The sequence below is a fragment of the Lepidochelys kempii genome, chromosome 3 (genome assembly GCF_965140265.1).
Source record: "Lepidochelys kempii isolate rLepKem1 chromosome 3, rLepKem1.hap2, whole genome shotgun sequence".
NCBI classification, from domain to species: Eukaryota; Metazoa; Chordata; order Testudines; family Cheloniidae; genus Lepidochelys; species Lepidochelys kempii.
In genome coordinates this window covers 4,211,492-4,237,804 of record NC_133258.1, presented here as the reverse complement: position 1 = coordinate 4,237,804, position 26,313 = coordinate 4,211,492, and the positions used below count along the sequence as shown (strand labels likewise).

The window sequence follows — 26,313 nt, the reverse complement described above, 5'->3', positions numbered from 1 at the left end:
GTTGTGCCAGGGCAAAAAAAACCCAGTATGCTTACAAAGGTTAAAATAGTTGAAGACACTTAAGCAAATCAGTCCACCTAGCTAACATCCTAGGAAACTAAAGTAGTAATCCACTGCATTTAGAAACCTGACTCAGCAGCAAAGAGAAGTGGCTGACATACCATCCTTAGTAAAATACAGATATTGGTAATAGCATTATCAGTTTAGAGAACAAGCCATGCCTCAAAACTAGTGAAAGATTATATCTGGAGGGAAATAAATACATGCCAATTTCAATTTGCAGGGGCCAGGAAGAGTAGTCGGACTTCACTCAAATATATTTATAGTTAAGGGGAGATGTGATACTAGGGGAGGTAAAGACCAGACCACACCTGTTTCCTGGAGAATAGCATGGCAGTGAAACTAGGGATTAAATGGAGCCCATAAAAGAGTTTCCCTCTGGCTCCTTCACATGAGTCCTCTAATGCAGAAAACTGTTGCAAGAAGTTAGCACTACTGCTGCTTGATTTGTCAGTGGAAAGGTGGAGACCAACCCTGCAAGCCAGAGAATGACTAATTGAGTGACTAGGAAAATTTACATGGGATTGTGAATTCAAAGGGGCCGCTGGAGCCTTAAAATAGGATAAAGGGATTCATTTAAAAAAAACTTCTGAACCCAAGATGCAAGTGATCATCCAACTGCTTGTACTTGTAACCTTCAGAAATGAGGCACCCAATTAAATTTCAGAGGACTTTTATTGAACAAACTATCCATATCACCACCACCACCACCAGTGCAAGAATACTACCGAGTCTGTCTACAGCAAGATTTAGGATCAATCTTAACTTTAATCCCTGAGCAGCAGGTGGAGATTCTATCTGAGCATATCTAGACCAAGTTACTGAAAAATACACCCTTTATTAATATTAATAGTCCCATTGACTTTTGGGCATAAGGGGTCCAGGCCACGCTACAAGTGCTTTACATCTGCTCCTGTCTCAGGTAAGTTTTAGAGCTGTGTCAGTAACAGCAACCAGCAGGTATGTTTTGCTTTATCTTCTGTTCACTGCAACTCCCACTCTGGAAAGGTACCATATAGGTCTAGAGTCCTCACCCAGTCACTTGACTCCCAGCATGCAACTTCTAGCACCAGGTATAATCTATATCTGCAACATCCCTGGAACACTGGTATCTCCCTCAGCAGCACAGAGAGCAGAACACTGGTCTCCAGCTGTACCAAAGCAAGTAGCATACATATAAAGTTTCAAGATTAGCTGGAGTCTCCCTCATATCCTGTGGTATGAAGTAGCCAGACATTTATCCAAGCCAAATCTAACTCAGAGAAATCTTTATATTAATATAATTATTTTTGAAATTTACAAGTTATTGCAATAAAAACTTTAGCTTTCAGAACAAACATTTAGAATCAAACTTGGGTTTAGTTTCATAAAGTACAAACATTAAAATACAGAACACAATTATGTACAGAAAGTGACATTCTTTTAACTCCATGCCCTTTAACTTGATCAAGCAGCAAGAGTTAGCATTCAGTAGGAATCTAAAATGGAACATGGCTGAATAAGACAATTAAACATGAAAACTGCTTTACATTTAGCAAACTAAACAGCTCCAGTTCAGTTTAACTGTGATTGTTTGGAATTGGTCTTAACTAATAAAATTGTAAACAAGGAAGTTAGGGGTTTGGCAGTATTTGGTTGCAAACAGCTTGCCATCTGGTGTTGGGTCAGAGAAGGCGATTTCATCAGTGCTTAGGTAACAACCATACATGAATGTGTTTCTGAAACAGATAAGGACAGTTATTAGTGCAGTACAAGAGTTTGGTTCTGCCTCAGTATTTATATGGCTCTTATTACTGTAATATAAATGCCTGTGTTTTGTTCCCTGACCTCTTCTATACTTTGACAGCATTTTCATTATATACACTTTTTTCCAAACTGGGGGAAGCCATTTCTGGGTAGAGACTTTACTCCATGTAATTTGACATAAAAAGCAGCAGCACTGGAGTGATTACCATATTTGAAACAGGAGAATATAGCAGGTACAGTACTAGAGCAGTTTTATTCAGAAGTTTAATCTGAAAACAAGTGGTTTCAGATTACCAATATCACAGTCAGGATTTGATAAGTGAAGTTCACCATAGTAATCTGTTAAACTTGCTCTGTGCATTCGCACATTAAATGTATACTGGAGAACAGTTGCTTGGAGGCATCTGCAGGTCAGTGACCAGAAGGATGCATTTTAAAACAGTCAGCAACAGCTAACCAGCTAAGATGGTAACAGTTCTCAATGAAAGAGAAAATCCATTCATTTCATACTCTCTAGAAATGTGAAGGTTCCCAACCACAGCAGCTACTTACCAGGAATAAACTGGTGTTTTAAGAAGCTGCATTACAATAGACATGTGAAATACAGACTGCAATGGCAGACTAAGTATTTATTCATTTTGAAGTCTTACAAATTCTCAGAGTACTGGGCCAACATCAACTGTTAATTTAGGGTTAACAAGCAAACAAAGCCCACACCTATTAAATGGTTCAGAGCCTATATTCTATTTGGTTAAACGTGAAATAACCCCAACCTTGAGCATACAGGGTGATGTTTTGAAAAGTGCTCAGCCTTGGCTAAACTCTGCTCTCATGGTGACTTCAGTGGAAGCAAAGTCTGGCCAAAGGAGAGCACTGTCAAAAATCCAAGCCACAATACTTACATGGTTCTATGCATTTCTATTCCACCCACCACAATAGCACCAGGGCACAGATTGATGTCGGACTAAGTGCATATTTCAATCTGTTCAATCAGTTCTTTGCACTGTGACATGAACCTCTCAGACTTGCTGAAATACATTAGCTTACACCTTTCCTAAAAACATTTACTTAATGTTTTTGCTGTGAGCACTTTCTTCCCCCTGAAAATAAACCAAGCTGAAGTCTTCTTCCCATCATGTGTGCACCCATATTAATGGCTTACTTAGCAGTTTCATTTTGGGAGAGGCATCCCTTTTCCTTACCTGACTACATCCACCATACGACGTGCAATGCCTCTTCTCCGCATCAGGCTGAACACCCAGATTCTACTGATCCCACAAATGGCAACTTCCGGCTTTATGGAACAACGCCAGGCACGATGGTGCTGCAGGACATCCTGATTAGGGGACTGCGGAACATTAGGCTCAGACAGCACTCGGAATGCCTATCAAGGACAAACACTAAGTCAAATGAGTCTCTATCCTGAGGGAAATATGGAAACTCATGCAGGTGAGTTTGCTGCTGTAACACCAAAGGCAATCAACTATTTATTACGCTGGTCCTCTAAAGAAAGGTAAATGGCTACATAAACCACCTTTACCCAACATCTGAATTCAGCTGAAGGTACACTGAATGGAAGATTTTTGCACCCATCACTAACAACTTGGTTAATTCTTGTCACTTGCATTTTCATGATGGTGAGAGTGTAGAGCTCTAAAACCATCCAGCCAACCCCATTTCTCTGCCCCCCTTTACAAGGCCAGGAGTACCTGTGACATATAGGCTTAGATCAATGCTAACAACCCCAAGAGTCTGAATGCAAATTTTCTTTCATCTTATACAATTAAGATACTATTTAGAACACATACCTGTTTGATTTGTTCAGCAATTAAACAACCAACTATCTTCCTTTCATTGGACACAAAAAAGTAGGTTTTAATCTTGGATGGGCAGCTTAACACAATTTGTTTAAATCCCAGTTCATTATCTACAAGTTCTCGCACATCTTCTGCCTATAGATGTTAGGACAAGAGGTTCAGAGATGCACGTAAGAGTCTAGGATAGACATAGTTTGAGTTCAGAGAAGTAATCGATTTCAAACAGAGGGCTTGTGCACCTGAATGGAACTCAGTGATCACCACAATGGAAGTTCACTGTCCAACTGCAGAGCATCTAGCAACTCATTAAAAGCACTAGCAGCTTGTGCCAAATACATAGTTTGGTAGGTGTGCACTATTGTGAGATTTATGCAACTGGAATAGTCTCCTACAGAATGGTAGAAGGTTCATTGCTTGATACATTTGAGTAGACAATCCTTTATGCTATTGTGGACATTCTTCCACAGACAGAAAGATAGTCTCTTAGAGACTCTCCCTATCCTTTAATATTTATGCAACATGCAAACCGTTGTCTTTGTGGAAGATGGGAGCTCAGCCTAAAGTCATGGGTGAGGGTGTCATTGCACACTGACACATAGCTCACATGGTAAAGGCAGCAGATTGGTATTCCCCACTCCATGACTGACGAGATGTGAGGGGAAGGGCCCAGCCAAAACTTAGCCTGTGACTTGAATCACAGGAGCTTTGTTAACATAGCAGCAGCTGCTTCTCACTAGCTGCTATGTGGACTGATTCCAAATCAGCTGAGACAGGTTTTCATTGCTTTTTAACAAAGCACAGTAATAACTAAGCCACACAGAAAGCCAGCAACTCTAAGCAGCACTAGTGCCTTATACTAGGCAGACTCCAGGACTGGGGACTTCCCTCTCTATTTTAGGATACTCTGGTCTAATGTATTCCTGCTCACTCCGCAAATCTCTCTCCTGGCTCTTATACTGCTAATCACCATACTATCCATGTACATAAACACCCTCTCTCAGAGCCACTGGGCTTCTAAACAGTGTTACTTTTCAACAGCACCAAAAGAAACCCACTGGGTACTTCCAGCACCTCAGGTAGTTTAACTTCAACAGAATCTAGAAAAACAACATACACAACTGTATGAACATTTCTTTTAATAATCAATTTAGCTAAAGATTTTCCACTTAGTGTGAAAGTTGTGTGTTTCAGGCTGGATTTTACAAACATAATCTGGAGCATGGAGGACAAGCTCTTACCAAGTGTTTCTACAAGAGGGTAGCAAGAGCAATGTTCTACAAATGACAGTATCCCAAAAGTCTGTTCTTACCTCAAGTATCTTAGGGCCAGATTGTGAACTACTTACACTGATGAGCAGTCACTCACACAAGCAGCCCCATTAACTCCAGTGAGACTACTCCTGTGAATTAACTGCTCATGATTGTGAATAAGAGAAACTGGAAGACTAACACGGCTGCCATAAGATTACTTAGCTCCAAGATTTGTAAAGAAGAAAAGAGTTTAAACAAAAGTAGGTATCAGCCCTATCTGCAGTGAGGTGAGTGACTTGCCCAAGGTCACAAAGGAATTCTGCGACAAAGATGAGACTAGAACCCATATCTCCCGCCTCCTGGATCTATGAATCGGCCACAAGTTCATCCCTCCTCTAAGTATTGTAGAAACCAGCCATGTTAATTCCTTGCAGAGTGATCACTGAGTGAGAGGTTGATCACTAAATAGGATTTCTCCTGACAAGTGGGACACAAGTGATTATTATTTAGAATTAATATTGTAGTAGCACATACAGACCCCAGCCCTATCATGCTAGGCACTGAACAGACAAAGCTAGAAAGAAATATTGCACCTTTTTGATGGCATATTTTGGATCATCTGGAAGGATCAAAACCATTTTCCCATCCCAGAACTCTGCTACCACACGCTCTTTCTTCCAACCCTACCACAGAGAAAAAAAGAAAGTTATTTGCCAGGAAGAAAAAAACAAAAGGATTCAGCTAAGGCTTCTTTAATAAAAGAGACTCCATAGTTGTAATGTGAACCCTCCCAGTTTGCAGGCAGGAAATCAAATCACGTACGTTAACCCGTTAGCTCACATATGTCAATAAAAGGCAATTGCTGGAATAACAGATAAGTAATTTAATTTGTTCATGTTATTTGGATACAAAACCTTTGCCTAGTATAGCTTTAACTCTATACGCAACAATAAGTACTACTTCAAGGGTTCTTTGGCAAAAGCATCAGCCATTGCCTTACCACATATTTAATTCCCTCAAGGAACCTCTGGTGATGCTGGATGTGTTGGGCTTCATCCTCTGGGCTGGCAGCTGTATAGATCATGCCACATGATTTGCATATGATGGCACCAAAATGCTTCTGTCCAGCATCCTGTCATTACAAAGCAAAGTCAGAAGAGTCAGAGATGACAGAGGACAAGCTTTTGTTTTTTTTATAGACTATTCAGAACTGTACATAGCACTTCACATATTCAAGGCATATAATGAACATAATCTCTACAGTATGCCCTTCATGAGATAGGTGCCATTGTATGGATAGAAACACTAAAGCACAGAGACTGAGGGAATGGCATAAGGCCACAGACTGAGCAGGTGAGCAAGTGGCAGGGCTGGGATTATTTAGCCAATTCCATGGTCATTCCTCCAGACCACAGTGCCTCCTGTTTTTGTATCAAGAATTCACTAAGTCATTCTGTATTTGTTGTGGTTTTTTTGGAAGGCAATGCGGAAACAAGGAATTAAACTCCAAGGTTTTTTTAAAAGCAGATAAAATTAATAAAGAACAAACTGTAATAAAAAATGCAGCTCTAAATGTAAGGCCCAATGGGAATCCATTGTTGGAGTTCCCCAAGACCTCAGTTCAATTCCAGGCTCATCACTCAGGTTCCTCTATATGACATATAGCAAAGGTACACTGAATTGATGAGACTCAAACACAGGGAATTGGCCTCTTCCTTTACATGGTACATTGCATCACATTTTGGGATTGCCTTGGTTACTTACTCTGTAGGAACCAATCCCTGTACAGCACGATCTGTCCACGCACTGCCTATGAACGACTTTTACCTCATAAGTCAGAAATGTAAAGATCTTATCCATTGTTATCTTGCCCACTGTAAAAGGTTCCCTGTTGTTCACCCTTATCTTAGTTAGTACAGACATTCTGTTCCCAGCCTGCTGATCCATTTACTGCCCTAATCCTGTCTCCCAAGAAATGAGGCCTCACCTATGTCCAATTACTCATGTCAAGCCAGGCCTGTGTGCATACAGGTGACTTAGCTTATTGCAAGTGACACACGGGGCTTAATGACAGGTTTCAGAGTAACAGCCGTGTTAGTCTGTATTCGCTAAAAGAAAAGGAGTACTTGTGGCACCTTAGAGACTAACCAATTTATTTGAGCATGAGCTTTCGTGAGCTACAGCTCACTTCATCAGTTGCGTACCGTGGAAACTGCAGCAGACTTTATATACACACAGAGAATATGAAACAATACCTCCTCCCACCCCACTGTCCTGCTGGTAATAGCGAATGATGCCATTCAGTCACATACCATTGTAAGGCCAGGACTTCAAAGGGAATGAACTATATACACAGGACAGCACTAGGTGAGGATTTCATCCCTCATATCTGTTATATGAAACCCTCCATTGGTTAAATGGGGTTGCATTTCAGTCACAGATAAACTCCCAGGTACAGAATGTTTTAGACAACATCCCTACTGTGGTACTGTCCTTCATGACCCTAGTTGTCCACTAATGTGGCTGCAGCATTATGCTGGCTCTGCTCAGGCAACAAATCATGCAGCAATAGGAAACAAAGGATTTCTGTGTCAAGCAAATTCACTCCTATGGTATCCATACAGGCATTTTTAATAGCAAATTCTACATTTCCTATTTATTCACAGATATAGTAAAGCTTTAACCCCAAGTAAACCTTAGAAAAGAGTTTCACAAATAGTGGCACAATCTTTACATTTGAAGTTTTGGAGACAGATTTATACAATTCATTAGAGCTGTACATATACAGTGTTTGAGATTTATATGTAAGGGAATCTAGTATTGGTTAGCCTGAAAGCTCATTTCACTACTATCACATGGTAGCGCAAGCTCCCCTAAGAATGAGTAACAGCCCACAGAGGGATACTCACAATGATCATCTGGTCTTTAAAGTCTTTGCTTAGGTCTTTTGTTTTCTTGCTGGTTTTCTGGAAGGTATGAACCATTTTTGTAGGTGGGCTGAATCCCAGGGGAGAAGCCAGATCATCTGGGAAAGGCTGTGGTCTGAAAGTAGTTTCAGAGTTGCATCTGAATTAGTCATTTCACACTCTCAGTCAGATTGAACACTAACGTGACTAACTCCCCAGAACAGACCAGCAAAGGAACTCAACAGATGTGTGCAGGTTAGTTCTTCCTGTTTCAAGAGACCCCATACTAAAACTGATAGTAGGAAGCTGGACTGATGGCAGTATTGAGATGCAAACAACCAAGGTTCTAAGGGCTGCACCAAAAAACAAAGTCAAGGCTTTGAGGAACAACACTGCATCTAGACTCTAGCCCCAAACCTGTAGCTCTAGAACTGTTCTAGAGGAAGAATACAAGAGCCTACATCTGAAGTGTTAAATCTGATCTCAAGGACACTCCATACTGCAGATATGAGTCAACGGAGCTAAGCTGCCAGGATTCCTGCTCCTTACATTCACTGAGGATGGTGGCTCTAACAAGGTTGATGACCACTGATCTAAGTGTTCCTGTGCTCAGAGGAAAAGAGACAATGGGTGAAAGCCGTTGCTACTCCATACACCCAAACACGGGAGCATCACTCCCTCTCTCATCCCCCTTTAAGAAAAGGAACATGAACTATGAAAATGTTTAAGGCTGGGGCATTAATCATACAAAAAGTTGGGACGATATCTTTGAATGCCCCAACAGTAACTGTAACTTGGTCTCTCAAGCACATCCTTCACATGCCCTATAGTACCTCAGACCACCTCTCCCCGAGTTCTGCTCCAGCAGTGGAGATTATCTGAGATTCTGAAATAACAGGTACCAGATTTAGATAATAGAATTGGAGGCATTTTCAGGGAAAGTCCCTCAATTCTGGGACTCAATTCTCCATTCTGGTCCAATGGAGACAAAGTTTTGCAAACTTTCAAAATAAATAGTAAGGCTAACAGAGGGCATGGGTAGATTGAGAGATGTGGAAAGGATTGTTCATGAGACTATTGACCCAGATGGAGTCTTTATATGAATTTTTAAAAACATTTATGTGAAACTTGCTCTTTGGAAAAGCACACATTAAAATTGTTAATAAATAAGTGGTGCTTTATAGAATTACCTTTAATGCTTCAGCTACACACAAGCTGGCAGGGTTACTTTAGGAACTACCACTTTAAATTTGCTGTTGTACAACAGCCTTAACATGGGATTAACAGAGATAAGCACTGAACAGTTTTCTAGGTTTGGATGCTAAGGACAGTTCCCAAAGCAGAGAGCTAAAGTATAGTTCTAGTAGAAAAAGTTTCTACTTATCTATTCCCAAGAGACAGTGTAGGAGGTAACAGCAAATCCAAGGCCATATTTTAGTTAATCACAAACACCAGGATTTCGGCATATTCCAGAATTCCATTTGCATCAATATGGAAGGTATTTGAAAAGCCCCCACAAGGGAGCAATGTAAATATGTAATCAGATCTCTCTCACACACACTCTTAAGTGGCAGAGAATTATAAGTTTGACAAGTTATTTGGGTTTTTTGGTTTTTTTTTTTTCCTCTTTCAGAACTAAAACAATTTTTAAATGATTTTATGTTCACAACAAATTCTATCAGAATGTTTTGATTACTAGCAATCTGCTCCAAAGAAAGATGACTAAATAAGACAGAGGGATTAGTGGTTTTTGTTCTGCATGGGAAAACAGAACATTTCCACTGGAAACATAATATGGCAATGGATTTGTCAAACGAATAAGTCATCAGAGTCATGGACACATTAGCATGAGCATATTCTACAAGATTATTTGCAGGACTGTACTAATCTATTTAACAGCACAAGGTGTTCATATTGTTACAGATAATCAAACAGATCAATCTTATAAAGTTATGCAATATAATGAAGGGCAATGCTAAAGGCCAGTGCCCAACAGACCTTTGAAACACATGCTCAACTAGATAAAGGTTGGGTTAGAACAAAGGGAAGAGCACGAATAGAAAATAGAAGCTTCAATTTTTTTCACAACTTCTCTATCTTGCAATCCCCTTTTTACACAAAAAAGATGGTCTGAACACCAGTGGCATTGGGTATTATGGAAAGGCTTATCAGCTGAGAAACGTTGACTGTACCATATCTGGTATAACCACATCATACTCCTTACGCAGTTAAAGATTTAACAAGAGACAACACTTGAACCCAGTGCAATTATATTAGATATATGAACTTCTCAGATGGTTGAAAGTTCACGGGGTCTTCCATATAGTACTTCCCAGTGTACCAGATACCCTCACATTTCTGGAACAGTCATATTGCTAGCATTAATCACTACAATATAGAGAAAGCCACACTACTAAAGAAGAGCAGCAGAAAGGTAGTCTACCAAACTGACATGAAGTTTAAGAAGTGACAGTATTTTAGAATGGTAGCCTTGTTAGTCTGTATCAGCAAAAACAACAAGGAATCCTTGTGGCACCTTAGAGACTAACAAATTTACTTGGGCATAAGCTTTCATGGGCTAGAACCCACTTCATCAGATGCATGGAGTGGAAAACACAGGAGCAGGCATAAATACACAGCACATGAAAAGATGGGAGTTGCCTTACCAAGTGAGAGGTCAGTCTAACGAGACAACTCAATTAACAGTAGGATACCAAGGGAGGAAAACTAACTTTTGTAGTCATAATGAGAGTGGCCCATTTCAAACAGTTGACAAGAAGGTGTGAGTAACAGTAGGGGGAAATTAGTATGGGGGAAATTAGGTTTAAGTTTTATAATGACCCAACCACTCCCAGTTTTTATTCAGGCCTAATGTGTTGGTGTCCAGTTTGCAAATTAATTCCAGTTCTGCAGTTTCACGTTGGAGTCTGTTTTTGAAGTTTTTTGGTTGAAGAATTGCCACTTTTAGGTCTGTTATTGACTGACCAGGGAGACTGAAGTGTTCTCCTCACACTTGGTAAGGCAACTCCCATCTTTTCATGTATTTATACCTCATCCTGTATTTTCCACTCCATGCTTCTGATAAAGTGGGTTCTAGCCCACAAAAGCTTATGCCCAAATAAATGTGTTAGTCTCCAAGGTGCCACAAGGACTCCTAGTAGTATTTTAGAACATTCACATGGGCAAGTTACACAAGCATTCTGGGAACTGTAGTTCAAATAATCTCAGTAAACATGACTTTACTTCAGAAACAGGAACTATTTCACTAGTTTGAAACTTAATATAAGATAGTAATAGTCAGAGATGGAAAATATTACTAGGGTATCAAGTCCCTATGCTAAGGCCTGATATTGTCTTCCTCCATTCCACTAGACAATTTTTATTATTTATATTCCAGCAGTACATACAGGACCCAACTGAGATCAAGGCTCCACTGTGCTAGGCTAGACAGATTCACATAGGAGACAATTCCTGCTCAGAAGAATTTATAAACTAAAATGACAAGTCAGACAAAAGATGGGGAAAGTAATATTATCCTCGCTTTACAGATGGGGAAAATAAGGCAGACAGAAATTAAGTAATTTGCCCAACATCACACAAGTAAAGGGTGGCAGAGCCAGGAACTGAACCCACATCTCTAAATTCCAAGTCTGCAGCTTAGCCCAAAGAAAGAATAGTGTTTCATCTTCCCTCTCAAAAATAAAATCCAACACTTTCATATCTTAATGATGGCTATTTCTCAGCCCTCACCACATCTCACTGGTAAAGAGAAATTGTTTGTTATTTTTGGAATTTATGATCTCTTATTTTTTAAAATCTGATTTTTGGAGGTATTGCTCAAAATTCTGTCTCATTCTTGGAGAGTGTTTGAGTAAAACAGACATACCTTACTTTGTTGACTGAGGGTGTACTGAATATGGGATAGACAACATCTGTTGAAGGGGACACTGGAAAGAGTCACACAATTTGTTAGTATTGGACACAATGACGATACAAAACATGTGTGTATCTAGAAAAGGGGCCTAGGTGAACCAGTAGTTTCAATTGATACACAAGCATGAAAAACTCTGAACTCCCAATACTCAAGAGTTTACATTAGCATTAGAAAATTTTTGGTACTGCAACAAATAAAACCCACTCAATATTTTTATATGGAACTTGCTATTTTTGATCCAATTAACTATTGACAGAATATCCTGTGCTTTATGCTTTGAAAAAAAACTGTTGCAAGCCAAGGGTCAGGGCAAACCAAATCTCCAGTAGAACCTTCACCAGGGAACACGTGAAAATTCTTATTAGAGCAAATTGTTGCATCAATAGCTTAATAGTCTTCTGCTATTAATAAAATTATGTCTAACACCATTTCTCGTAACCCAGACTTTCCCAACTTGTGATCTTAGAGCTAAAGCATACTCTGTATTCATGGTTTCACAATCTTAGAGAAAGTGTGATGTCACAAATTCAGCACTAGACTTCACTGCAACAGAAGAAATTTCAGTCCCTTTTTAGCAAAATTGATGAGGAAAACAAAGTAAAAAAAGGTAAATATTGTCCCACAAGGGTGGAAGACCTTCTTCATAGTTCAGCTGTTGGACTGCCTTTAATTTCCATAGCATTTTGACTATATTTGCCAATAGCCAAAGAGCAGCATTTTTCCCTCCCATCAGATTCCACATCAGACACAGAAAACAGATAGCAATACAGAGGCAAGCCAGAAGAGAGGCCTAAACAGTAATTTTATAATCAATCCCTTTAAGAAAAATACTCTCTATGAAGTTGAGCTACATAATTCCTTACTTAGTGATCTTGGGACATAAACATCATGACAGGTGCCTAGACCAATACAGCTACAGCATTATTTACCTTTATTATTCTCTGTTGGAGACTGACTGAAAGGAATATTCTCTTGATCGTTGAACTCACGGTTTATGGAAGATCCAGCTTCATCCGAGTTCTGTAATACAGATAAACATTCTCAAAGAAAAACCTGTCAGCTTGACTTAGTTTCCAGTTTGCTAGTTACACAATCTCACGTAGCTCAAGTGCTCAGGGCACAGGCCAAATGTGGCCAAGGATATTCTGAAATGCAACTAACAGCCTTTATCCTCTTCAATACAGAAACGTGGTTTGCAGAGGCTAGAGGTTCCACCATGTAATGCTCCACCTTGAGCTGAACATTACTGGATAATACTGTATGCTGAAATCTGCAGTCTCATGGGCCGCACCTCAGTATTGAAGAAGCTTTTTTTGGGGGGCGCAAGTTATTTATGGCCAGGTTTACGGCAAGTTGTCAATGTCCCTCACGTGGCTTTCTACTGCTTCTAGCTGCAGTTCTGTAGGATTATTTCTTCATTTCAATATTTTTGGTATCCTGGTCCTACACAGGTGTCTATAATTCTGAAACTGCAAAGCCTTTGGGAACTTCCTGCAAAGATTCAACGAATGACCATGTTAGATTGATTTTTACCTTAAACTTCTGCCCAACTTCTAGCTTCTATGACAACTAGAACATATTAATCCTCCCCTCCCCGTTACGAAAACCATAATCCCATGGACAGCCACCAATTAAAACCATCAAGTCAAACAGGAGCTGTTTGAGACTAGATCAAGGCACAAAGCCTATAATGTTGGCCTATAATTTTGTGATAGCAAATCCAGTGATACAAATTCATTTCCATACACCCAAGGCTTCTGAAAATGCAGTTTATTATCCTAAGAGCCTGCAACCACAGCAGGCCCAGCTGCTTTGAAGTTATATTTTTTATTTTATATGCAAGATTGTTGACCTACCCAACATTTGTATTTTATTAATGTTGTATTGTAAAAACACGCTGGCAATCAAGTAAGGAATGTGATGGATACATTAATACAGTACAAATGAACACAGAAGGCAATAAATAGCTCTTTATTAAACCAACACAGGAGCATAAAACACATTAGTCCAATAAAAGCTAATACTCACCTTGTCTATTGTTTTCCTTCAAGGACCAGTACAGCTATGAAAAAGCATTCCAATACCACTTATCCTCTCCTCCAAACACCTTTTAGGTGCCAGAAAATAGAAGTAAAATGTGAGATTAAGTATAATGAAAAAGGCCCCAAACCTGGTTTGCATTAGGTATTTTATTGCTCCACTCTTCCATTGGCAATCTTACCTGTGGCATCTATACACTGAGTTAGAAACCAGAACTTATCTCCAAAACGAAACAATTCTCTAGCAACCCACAAAAGTAAGACTTAGTGGGAGCTAATTCATCAGTGTTGATTTTTGAGAGTCATTTTTAAATTTAAACCATTTGAGTGCTGAACATGCGTTTGATTGTCATACAAGGTATGTTTTTAAGAGTCATACCCTTACTCTGTCCCTAGAACTAGAGGCCCCACTTTTCAAAGGCCTAGTGATTTTAGGTGCCTCATTGTCTGAGACATCCTAAAGAAGCCTGGCTGGAAGTGCTCAGACCTATCTAAAAATTAGGCCCCTATAAATTGTCTCAGGTTGTACACCATAACACTCATACATCCAAAATCACTAAGCACTTTTGGAAGTTTGGGTCAAAACATTTGGCCATTTTGAATTTCACCCTTCTTTATTATGCAACCACCTCCTCGCTGGTCTCCCTAATACCCACCTTACTCCACTAGTCTATTCTGCAGACAGCACCTAAAATCCTTTTCTTTGTGCCACAGAACATAGAATCATAGAATATCAGGGTTGGAAGGGACCTCAGAAAGTCATCAAGTCCAACCCCCTGCTCAAAGCAGGACCTAATCCCCAACTAAATCATCCCAGCCAGGGCTTTGTCAAGCCTCCCTTTGTTACCTCCCTAGGTAACCCATTCCAGTGTTTCACCACCCTCCTAGTGAAAAAGCTTTTCCTAATATCCAACCTAGACCTCCCCCACTGCAACTTGAGACCATTACTCCTCGTTCTGTCATCTGTTACCACTGAGAACAGTCTAGAGCCATCCTCTTGGAACCCCCTTTCAGGTAGTTGAAAGCAGCTATCGAATCCCCCCTCATTCTTCTCTTCTGCAGATTAAACAATCCCAGTTCCCTCAGCCTTTCCTCATAAGTCATGTGCTCCAGCCCCCTGATCATTTTTGTTGTCTTCCGCTGGACTCTTTCCAATTTTTTCACATCCTTCTTGTAGTGTGGGGCCCAAAACTGGACACAGTAATCCAGATGAGGCCTCACCAATGCCGAATAGACGGGAATTATCACGTCCCTCGATCTGCTGGCAATGCTCCTACATATACAGCCCAAAATGCCATTAGCCTTCTTGGCAACAAGAGCACACTGTTGACTCATATCCACTGTAACCCGTAGGTCCCTTTCTGCAGTACTGCTTCCTAGCCACTCGGTCCCTAGTCTGTAAAAGTGCATGGGATACTTCCCTCCTAAGTACAGGACTCTGCACTTGTCCTTGTTGAACCTCAGATTTCTTTTGGCTCAATCCTCTAATTTGTCTAGGTCCCTCTGCATCCTATCCCTACCCTCCAGCATATCTACCACTCCTCACAGTTTAGCGTCATCTGCAAACTTGCTGAGGGTGCAATCCACGCCATCCTCCAGATCATTAATGAAGATATTGAACAAAACTGGCCCCAGGACTGAACCTTGGGGCACTCCACTTGATAATCATGTTACCACATCTCTTTGAACCCAAGCCTACACCACCCTTCTTCAACTTCGTTCTGAATTATACTGCACTTTCTATCCTTCCCACTCTCAGCTTCACATCTTCTCTGATACTACCTCCTATGTCCGAATTCCCACCCTGTCTCCAAGTCTACATACACCAAGCCACCTATTACCAAAAGAAAGATGCTCTAAGCTAAAAGTTTCCGCCAAATCTCATTGTGCATTCACTTTTCCATCTGTTTGGACTTAGATCCTCTCAGAACATCTCCTTTCTTGTATAGCACTGGAACACTGTAGCTCACGAAAGCTCATGCTCAAATAAATTGGTTAGTCTCTAAGGTGCCACAAGTACTCCTTTTCTTTTTGTGAATACAGACTAACATGGCTGTTGCTCTGAAACCAGTGCTTAATAAGTTATTCCTGGGGGAATTCTGTGCCAAAAATTAAAAATTCTGCATGCAATATTTTAAAATTCTGAAAAATTCTACATATTTGTCAAAATTAACACAATATAATCATACAACTTCAAATTATTTTGGTGATTTTTTTTCAAAATATCTGTCAGCAAGTATGTTTGTAACAATACAGACAGCAAAAAAATTCAAAAAATGTTTTTTGACAACTAGATTCCTTACTAGGCATATTAATATAGAACTTTGAGTGATAATTCATTTAAACTACAATCCAAAACTGTATTTCCCGGATCCCTCAGAAGTGTTGCAACGGCTTGGAGAAGTTAGGGGTAATGGAGGAGCTGAGGGAGAGTGAAGTAATTGCTGGGAAGGAGCCTGGGAGTGAACCTGGAGGGTTGTTGGGTATGGGTGGGAGAAGTACAGAACAGGTTTTCGGGTTTTTTTTGGGGGGGGGGGCAGGGGAGTGATTGTTAGGGAGTTGGGGAGCCTTCCCTATGCAGACACTGGCTGACCCCTAGCTCCCATTCAGTCAGGCACATCTGCCCCATCCCCATGTGGCCCTGCACCCCACTTCCCCCATCCCCATATGTCCCAGCAAACCCCTCGGCCCCTTCCTCCATCTCCCCACACCCCTATTCCCATTCAGCCCCTGCCCCAGTCTGTCCCTCCCACTAGCCCTTCTGAACCCCAGTATATGTGACCTCCCGCAGCAGCCCCGTGTGCTCCGCTCCATCTCTCCCTCTCCATATCCTGTGCCTCCTAACCAGGTTCCATGAGTAGGCTGCTGTGAGGAACGCAGCCAGCTACTACTGCCAGTGAGACCACCTGCTCTCTGTTCTGGTGCCACAACAGCCTCTGGTGGGCAAGAGGTGCAACTGCAGCACCTCTCCAGCAGAATGTATTTTCTGCAGAGAAGAAATTTGTGGGGAACAATGGTGCAAAATCCCCCCCGCCCCTTTATCTTATACTGCTCCTTATCTTATACTGAAGAGCCACCATCCTCAGAAGCTAAAAGGTTAAAATATTTTGGATAGAGACCAGCTCAGTAAATCCATTGTTACTGCTTCACTTAAGCGTAATAAGATTGGGTTTAATCTCACCCCTTGGACTGGGGAATCTGTAGAACCAGCACACAGACTCTACAAGGAAAGGAATTACTCTAGAGCAATCTTTGCATTCAAGATTGGAGTTCATTTGTAGCATTCCCAAGTCACCACTCAGGCCTCACTGGCTACCAGCAAGGGTACAAACAGAATCCTCAGGACCCAGAAGAAGTCTCAAAACAAATCTGGAAACAGATTTGTTTCTTTGCTCAATTGTTTGTTTCACTTTGACACTGAGGCTAACAAGGAAACATCTCAAAGAGAGTACCTTGGCAGGGACCTTGAGAATTCTGGCTTCCTCTGGAGACTTGAGCCTGATCTTTTAGGATCAGGTAGGGTATGCTACTTATCAATTCCTTGGAACTGCAGGGAACCCATGGCTTCGCACACCTCTTGGTACAGTAAAAAACAGTTGTGATTATTCGATGTCCCTTCCATTTTATATTATGCCTCTCAACAGATTGCTTTTTTAAAAGTGAAGTCAATATTTTGGAAATGCAATACTTACTGGTAGACTTAATTACCAGCCTAATTAGGACATAAAGGGGATATAAGTGTAGACAGAGTGCGTTAAAGGTAGAGTACAAAGAACAAATATATTGTGTTTGTGCCTTTATGGTTAAGATTTATGAAGGCAACCTGAAAGTTCCCCAACTACCAAGTCATATTCTCCCACACCCCCCGCCCCCTTTTTTTTTTTAAAGGCATTACAATTTCAGGTCTTGTCTACCCTGAAGGCTCTATGGTAACCAATGGTCAAGTTAAATGACAACACAAGACTTAAGCGACAAAGCTGAACAATTAAAAGGGTAAGAGATTTTTAATCTAACAGTTTAAGCCTGCATTTTTACTAATAACTATGCAACTCTTGCACCAAGTACACTTGGGAGAAAAGTTGGCTTTGTTGAAGATTCAATACTGATGTTAGGATATAGATATGACACAGACAAGGAGAATGCTCGGACTATAAATCTGAGCCTCAACGAGTCCTCCAGCCAAACAAGGAAGTTCCACACTTCATATTCCTAATATTTATAAGGTTTTTAAAAAAGCAGATTTTTAACTGACTTTTATGCTGCATTAAAGAAAGTAAAAAAGGGTATGAATCCAATTTTACAAAAACTCCTTTTGGGTAAGCTTTCCTCTCAGCTAACCTAAACCTAAATAGCAATAGTGACCAGTAGATGGAACAAAGCAGCAGTGAAGAGATGAGAGTTCAATTCTCAAGACTTCTGTGTACATTTACATATGTCACTCGAAGTATGGATTTAAGTTATTAGTTTCAGCGCTGCCCTACTCCACAGCATCCTGCATCCACATGCTCAGGAATTCAAACCCGCACTGACAAAGAGCTTTCTAGTTACTGCCTGAGGTCACATGAATCAGAAGAAAATCTTTAAGGAATATCTTTCTTTGATACAGCTCTCAAACATGCCTTACTTAAAGTACCATACACTTTCCCTGTGCTTCAGAATGATTAGAACTAGCAATGCAACTTCATCCTTGCTGAACAAAGCAAGTACACACTTTTAATATACACACAAATCTTAAGTGACACTCTCCATGCTACTTACCAGGTTCCTTGTATCAGTCTCCTCTGGAGTCAAAGGCTTTGAGGAATCAGAGCAGCTGAATGGGATCAATTCAACTTTCTGCATTGAGACATTCAATTTGTGAATGACCTTCTTTTGACTTATGTTATTGGCCAATTTCACCCTATCCTCCTCTCTATCTTCATTCCCTTTCTTCTGGGGCACACTTGCACATTTTGATACCTCACTGGCCTTGGCAACTTCGTTTTTATCATCTGAGTGAAACTCTGCATCTCCTGATAGTCTCAGCTGGTCACCCTCTGCTGCAGAACTTGAGAGAAGGTGGGAGGATTTAAGGCCTGAAGGCAGCTTTTTAGGACCAGAATGGGATTTCTTCCCAGTGGAAAAGAATGCTGCTCCCATCTGGAGCTTCAGCAGGGGTTTCATTTTCATGCTTAGGACTCGGAAAGGACCCTCCATTTTCTTTTCAATTGGGCGAATAACGTTCTCCTTTTCCACAACAGGTTTGACAGGGGCTATATCTACCTTGGCTTTCTTAGAGTTTCTTGGTAAAATCTTGGTGTGCCTAGAATCAGTCTGACGTTTGGATGTTTTTGAGCTTGCATTCCTGAGGAGGTTCATATTTCCCTGTACTTTCTCTGTCCTATTGGCAGTGGGGAGGTCTCCATCGTTGTCCCTCCAACTAAGAGGGCGGCTTTCATTTACCAGTTTCCTCTCCAGTGGGGTAAGATACTGCTTTTCTTTGCTGTAGAAGGATGCAGCAGGCACAATGGGCTTGTATGGGGAACCAGATTTTGGAGACACTTTACTCAGGAACTCCCTACATGCTGTCATTGGGATGCTGGCTATCTGAAGTGGGGAATTATCAAGCTTCCTTGACATGGAGGATTTCAGAGGGGAAGCCTGGTTTTCTTTATCCTCATCACTAAATCTAGGTGGCCATTTTGTTCGAGAAGCAAAGGTCCGATCTGTAGATGTCTTGACTGGAGACAGATCCACGGTGATGTCCATCATCAATTTTTTTGCTGGAGTCCCAAGTGCTAAGAACATGCTACAAAAATAAAAAAATAAAACAAATATTTCCCTCTTCTACAGATTGGAGAATCCTTCAGGCATAGTCAAGGCTCTGTTTAAGTCACACTAAAGTTTTTCTTAAAACAGTTTCTTCTATTGGTAAATAATCACAGAACTTATCTAGGGTGTTTTGTTTTTTTTAAACTACACTCACTGTAGTATTCAAGCACCTTAATAAAGAGCTGTATACTACCTTCCATCTACAGTTTCTATAAATGTCACTGGGACCTGGAAATATGAACAGAGGGCAGCACAGGGTCTACGATTTTTCCCCTAACAGTAGTGACGAATAGATCTCTTTGCCTGCCTGTATTAAAGGCTTGGTCTACACTTAAAAGTTAGGCTGACAGCCACCTCGGTCAGGAGTGTGAATAAAATAAATCACATCCCTGAGCGACACAGATATGCTGACCTAACCCGCAGTGTAGGTGCCACTGTGTTGACTGAAGGATGCTTCTGTCAATGTAGCTACCGTCATTTGGGAAGGGGGTATTGCTAGACCTAAGGAAAAACCCCTTCGGTCAGCTACCTCTATGGTACAGGGCTATGCCAGCATTGCTAGTGGCGTAGCTATGCTGCTGTAGCATCTGTAGTGCAGACAAGCCCTTAGAGCACAACTGCCATTTTACTTCTTTATTAATCATAAGCAGCATCAATTCTGCCACTAGAGCTCCAAGAATAATATCTGACATCTTATATTCCCTTAAGCAGAGAAAAAAATATTGTAAATCTTCCCCACTTGGCTCATTTTAGAGCAACACTCAACTTAAAATCACACTTCCAAAAATGTTTTTTCTTCAACTTGTTTTGAGTAACACCTATGATTACTACAACTAAAAGAACAGAGGAAAAGTTACATTTTCTTTTATTTTTGTATCCTTTATGCATTTGGCAGATCATACTGTGTACAATTTTCCCTTTTTTTGCAAGTCTTTCACACAGCAATGAGAAAAACATGAATATGTCAGAGCAAGTTTACTACCTGAAACTACTTTTAAACTTGTTTTTTTAATGTCACTAAAATTCCAGTAGCTAATGTCCCTTTAAACATGAAGTCAGTCTGGCTTCATGCAGGCACAAAAGCCTAGCCCTGCAGAACACAGTGCAGGACTGGGAGCTTAAGTGTCAAAATTTAAAACCAAACAAAAACTACACCATTTATATTCCTTTAGGAGAGCTGTAAAACAGTTTCCAAGTCACTTGATCCAATGTAAAACTACTAATTCACTAATATCTCTCCTTTTAAAGTATCTTATACATTTACATTTCAAAATTAAATAATGGAACCATCTTGTGACCTCATTAGGGCTGGGAGTGAGTTTTGCAGTTTGTAAAAGTTATGCAAATGTACAGTACTAGATACAAGTGATTTCCAAGTAAGATAAAACCACCCCAGTACAAACCAGTGTGTCGTTGCCCCATTAACCCAGACTTACAGCAGACAGTTTAATCTTTTTATCATAATTTTTAAGTCTATATATTCATATTCAAATTATAGTCATAATTTTTAAGTCTATATATTCTATTAGATGTAGAATCTTTTACAGCTTAGGGTTTCTTTCTACCTTAAATAAAGCTGTCAAGCTGCTCAGTACAATACATTTATAAAGCATTATGCATTACTAAAGAATGAAAAAGCCACTTAAGTTATTGCATCTCATAACTTTCCCCCCCATTTTATAGTAAAAGCATTGAGGGAATTAAAACATTTCTTCTGTTCTCAGTACATGAAGTGAACTATTAAATAATTTGTTTTCAGTGTAATAAATTGCAAAGACAAGATTATGAACAGATAAACACACCTATCAGAGCTAGAAGAACTACGATTCCTTTTTCTTGGAGTAACAGCTGCCATCTCAATAAAGTGCCTGAAAGTTAGAAGACATTTCAAGATATAATTTATGAAGTTATATTACACAGAAATATAACCGTATTATAAACGATATAACATTCACTCTTTAAAATAGCCTTAAAATATCTGTAATACTAAGTAAAAAAGTTAACAAGCACACGCATACCAACCTAAAAGGGCCACTTTCCATTGGTTTCTAGAGTAAACATTTTCTTATTTTTAAAGAAAGAACATTTAAAGGAAAATGACTATTCCTAAACCTAATTTCCAAAGATCTTCCATCTCCGAAATATCATGGCCCATTAATCTCAAACTTTCCCGAAAAAAGCCTTCTCTTGGCAGGGGACCACACATGAGAAACTTCAGGCAGAAAGGATTTACGAAGAAACCCTTTTGAGGAGACAAGGAAAACAAAAAGCCCCATCAGTACTGAAGCTAAATTAAAGTATTAAAGGCCATTTCTCATGTGCCATCTACAAATACATTAGTGTACCGCAATATATGCTTATTGCATAATGCCAGTGTGTCTAAAATTCTTTTATATAGTTCATTGATTGTGGTATTACATGGCTATAATAAAGATAGGAATTTGGTGAGACAACATAAATAGGGCCAAACCATTTTACAGCAATGTTTAAATGGCAGTTCCCAAATTTGGTTTAAGCCATAATGTAGATGGAGTTACAATGAAGCTGGAGAAGTCTCTTTACATTAGCTGACCCTCATGGAACAAAAGAACTGAAATCCCAGCTCAGACAGTGGTCCCTGTAGTCAAGCATCCTATCTTCAATGCTGTACCAGATGCTTCAGAGGAAGGTGCAAGAAACCTGGATAAGGTATAATTGTTGACTAATCTGCCAATAAGAGGAGTTTCCTCCTGACCCATGTCAGTTAGCAGTTCACTTCTGCCTGGACGCATGAGGGTTTATAACCTATGTAATAAAAAAATTGCTATCCTAACTAATAGGACTCTGGATATGCTCACTATTCATATAAATATCCAATCCTTTCTTTGAATCCTATTAAGATATTGGCTTTAAACATATCTTGTGGCCAAAGGTTAGTTATGCATTGCATAAATAAGTATTTCCTTTTATCAGTTTGAAATTTAATGCTTTTCAATTTAATTTATGTCAATTTGCTCTTGCCTTATGGGTAAGGTAAATAAAAGTGTCCCATTTACTTTTTCTACACCATTAATTTTGCATATCCCAGTTTGTCTTCTCTCTAAACTAAAAAAGCCTCACTATTTCCATATGAAAGCTGGCCAGGCATCTAGAGAGTGAAAAACTACCAGATGAGATTCTTACCCCAGAGAGGGATGGCAGCATTCTGCATTTATCACTTGCTCTTCTCTGCTCCACTATTTGATCTGAAGTTGTGAGTTACTTTGCAAGCAACCAGTGCTTTACAATGCTACAGAGCCACCAAGACCACTGCTTGCAAGTCTATTTTTTTCATTTTTTGAAACTTTCCTTCCTGAACACACACAAGGACCAGAAAATTATGTGCAAAATAGACCTTCAACCACAACCTTCCACTTTCTTTGGGCACAAACAGAACAAAATACCGTTTTTTCCTTCTTTACATGGTAACCCACGTCAGGTCCATAATGAGGATAGCAAAACATGAGAGAGGAAAGGTATTATTAATCACAGTAGCAGCTAAGGATCAACCAAGAACGGAGCCCCAGTGTGCTAGGCACTGTATTAACACAGTGGCAGACAGTTCCTGACTTGAAGAATTTACAGTCTAAATAGACCAGACATACACATGGGGGGGGGGGGGGGAAAGATTAGAACACAACAGCAAAACGAACAATGGCTACATCTACACTGATAGCAGGGGTAGACTACTGGCACTACATGTGGTAGCTACACACCATATGGAAAGGCTCTGGGGAGAGGGGGGCGTGAAGAGAGGCAGTAGGACACTACACTGCTGAAAATAGCAGCATAGATGGGGGGCGGCATTGTTTGGACATGTAGAAATCCCATGTAGGTTATACAACCTGGAGGATCAGGCATGTAGCGCATGCTATTCTACAAAGCCACCTCTCCCTATCTACACTGCTATTTTTTGCCAGGCTAGCTGAGCATGAAGTGCCCATACCTTGCAGGCTGCGTAGGCGTCACCAGTGTGATGGCAGCAAACAGCACCTCAGTGCCAGGATTGAGGGGGGGGGGGGTTAGAGGGGGGGAGAATTAGTAAGAAAGAGGGGGATCAGTAGAAAGAAAATGGGCAGGTGGGGGGGGCAATGGGATCAAAGCAGGAGAGAAGAGGATGAGGGAGGCAGGGGTGGAACTAAGCGGAGGGGAAGAGATGGGGGGAGGGGGCTGGAGCAGACAGCCAATCAGCAAAGGGCAAAGGCCCCTCCAAATGACACAACACTCCCGGAGGCTCCCTGTTCTGGCTGCTTCTAGGGGAGTCTCTGGCTGGCTCCTCCTGCAGCGTTTCCTCAAGGCCCCCGCGTGGGGGGAGGGGGAGCAGGTGCCAGCCGCCCCCCCCCCGTCAGCTCAGAGAGGAAGGGTCGCCCCTGCACAGTCCTGGGGGGGGTCGCTGGGCGGGGCTCCAGGGCCTAGGCCGAGCTCTGACATCAGGGGCCAGGAGCCCTGCGGTGGGGACTGCCCCCCCTTGCCCCACGCTGCTGTGGAGTGTGGCTATATGGGTGGGTCGTTTCCTGTGCCCTAAGGAGCCGCACGGGTAAGGCCCCGTCCCTCCCAGGACGCTATTTATCTGGGACCCGTAGGGCGCACGCAGCCCCCCGCCTCAGGCGGGAGCCGCTGACCTCAATCCCCGAGACCGCCGCTCTTGGTGCGAGAGAGGGCCGGGGTCTGCAGCTCCAGCCGTGAGCTCCAGGCAAAAATCACCTCAGCGCCGCCGCCAACCGCCTCTCCTTCGAATCCGCGCGGGCTCCTGGCGCGCGCGCACCCCAGTCCCGCCCCTCTGCCGCGCGCCCCTCGCCGGCCGGCCAGCCCGGCTCCCATTGGACGCACCTGTCGTCATTCGCCGACCCTCACGTCCATTGGCCAAGCTCTTTGCTTGCAGCCACGACCCGACGGCGTGGGGAGCACCACCCCCACTACCGCCCGCGAGCCAATCAGAGCTCTGGAACGCACGCGGCGCGCTCAGCTTCCATTGTCAACATTGGCCCCCGCCCCTCACTCAGTCTCGGAGACTGCAATTCCCACCATGCACTGCAGGGAAAAAAAGGCGGCCTTCTACGATGAAGTCCTGTCGCAATGCTTGCCGGAAGCTGTAGTCCTCTTGCGTCACAGCCAGAGCGAAGCGGAGCATTGCACGCTGGGAGTGGCATTGTGAGCAGAATAGAGAATTGCATGCTGGGACCGGTGCGGCCCTAGCAACCACAGTCCAGTCCCATGGAAAGCCATAGTGTGTTATAACATGATCCCTCCCACGTGTTAATTCGTCTGTGGCAGACAACCTCTTTAATCCACTGCAGATCAGGCCTCAGTCTTACTGAATGCTTACTGACTTCCTATTGATTGTGACTTTCGTGCTGTAATTCAGACTATCAATCTAGAGATGAAATGCCAGTGTCCTGAGCCATCCAGCCCCAGGAGCTCCAAAATCTGTTAGCATTTACAAATTTCTTTCTTCAAAAACTTTGCAGACTGTTGCCTTTAAAAGGTTTCAGTTAGTCTGTATCCGCAAAAAGAAAAGGAGGACTTGTGGCACCTTAGAGACCAACCAATTTATTTGAGCATAAGCTTTCGCGAGCTACAGCTCACAAGTGGGCTGTAGCTCATGAAAGCTTATGCTCAAATAAATTGGTTGGTCTCTAAGGTGCCACAAGTACTCCTTTTCTTTTTGCCTTTAAAAGATGTCCTTAACTATTACTAGGCTTTTGTTCATTTGATTGCTGTGCTTATTAGTGTTTGAGCATTTAAATGGTCCCACTCTTGCTCAGAAATTTAAAAAATGGGAGGTGAATGGTGGTAATTTCCAAAATTAAAAACAAAATCCATCAATCCAAAACAAAATTGGAAAATAATTTTGCTACATGGGGCAAGAATGTTGCTGCATTGTCGAGAGGAAGAGACAGAAAAAGATTGTTGTTTGTAGTGTTTTTGTAGCCCAGGATATGACAGAGCCAAGCTAGGTGAGATAATATCTCTTATTGGACCAGCAGAAAGCTTGAAAGCTTGTCTGTCTCACCAACGTAAGTTGCTCCAATAAAAGATGTTACGCCACCGACCTTGTCCCTTAGAGTATGTATTAATTACTTATGCCAATCAATTTGTTCCATCATGTATTTATCTGTAACACCATTTCCCAGACCTGATGAGCTCTGTCTAGCCAAAAAGCTTGTCTCTTTCAGCAAAAGACAATGATCCAATAAAAGATATTACCTCACTTACCTTGAATCTGAGGCATAGATTGTGTCAGACTGAAATTTGTATGGGGCTGACGATAGGACAAGAAGCAATGGGCTTAAATTGCAGCAAGGGTGCAACTGTCAGGGTGGTTAAGCACTGGAATAAACTGTTTAAGAAGGTTGTGGAATCTCCATCATTAGAGATTTTTAAGAGCAGGTTAGACAAACACCTGTCAGAAATGGTCTAGACAACACTTAGTCCTGCCAAGAGTGCAGGGGACTAGACTAGATGACCTGTCAAGGTCCCTTCCAGTCCTACGATTCTATGATTACCTTAACCAATATTAGTGCCTACAAGCCTCTCTCTAATGGGCTCTGAGATAGCGCGTCTGGTCACTGTACATGCACATACCAAAAACAACAGTCCCTGCCGAAAGGAAGTTATAATCCAAAATGTCTATCGGCATTTCTATTGGCCCACATCATCAGGGACTAAGTGCTCCAGAGAGAGGCACTAAGCCCCCGTCTACACGAGAGACATTTGCACCAATGCAACATT

The 26,313-nt window shown here is 41.4% G+C and overlaps 1 protein-coding gene across 4 annotated transcripts; it reads right to left on the bottom strand.

Annotated features, from left to right (window-relative positions):
• Positions 1-716: 716 nt before the first annotated feature.
• Positions 717-24,353, bottom strand: ESCO2 (establishment of sister chromatid cohesion N-acetyltransferase 2). 4 transcript variants are annotated; one of them, XM_073335526.1, is made up of 11 exons: positions 24,286-24,353; positions 21,366-21,431; positions 18,511-19,540; positions 12,643-12,733; positions 11,666-11,726; positions 7,783-7,915; positions 5,874-6,005; positions 5,467-5,556; positions 3,615-3,758; positions 3,009-3,190; positions 717-1,778 (listed from the first exon to the last, which is right to left on the bottom strand). In XM_073335526.1, the coding sequence occupies exons 2-11, from the start codon at positions 21,416-21,418 to the stop codon at positions 1,646-1,648; spliced, it is 2,049 nt and encodes a 682-aa protein (XP_073191627.1). In that variant the 5' UTR covers positions 21,419-21,431; positions 24,286-24,353; the 3' UTR covers positions 717-1,645. The 4 variants fall into 4 exon arrangements, with proteins under 4 accessions (XP_073191627.1, XP_073191626.1, XP_073191628.1 ...); XM_073335525.1 differs by having other exon boundaries at positions 24,204-24,332; XM_073335527.1 differs by lacking the exon at positions 24,286-24,353 and adding an exon at positions 23,528-23,550.
• Between the last annotated feature and the right edge of the window lie 1,960 nt (positions 24,354-26,313).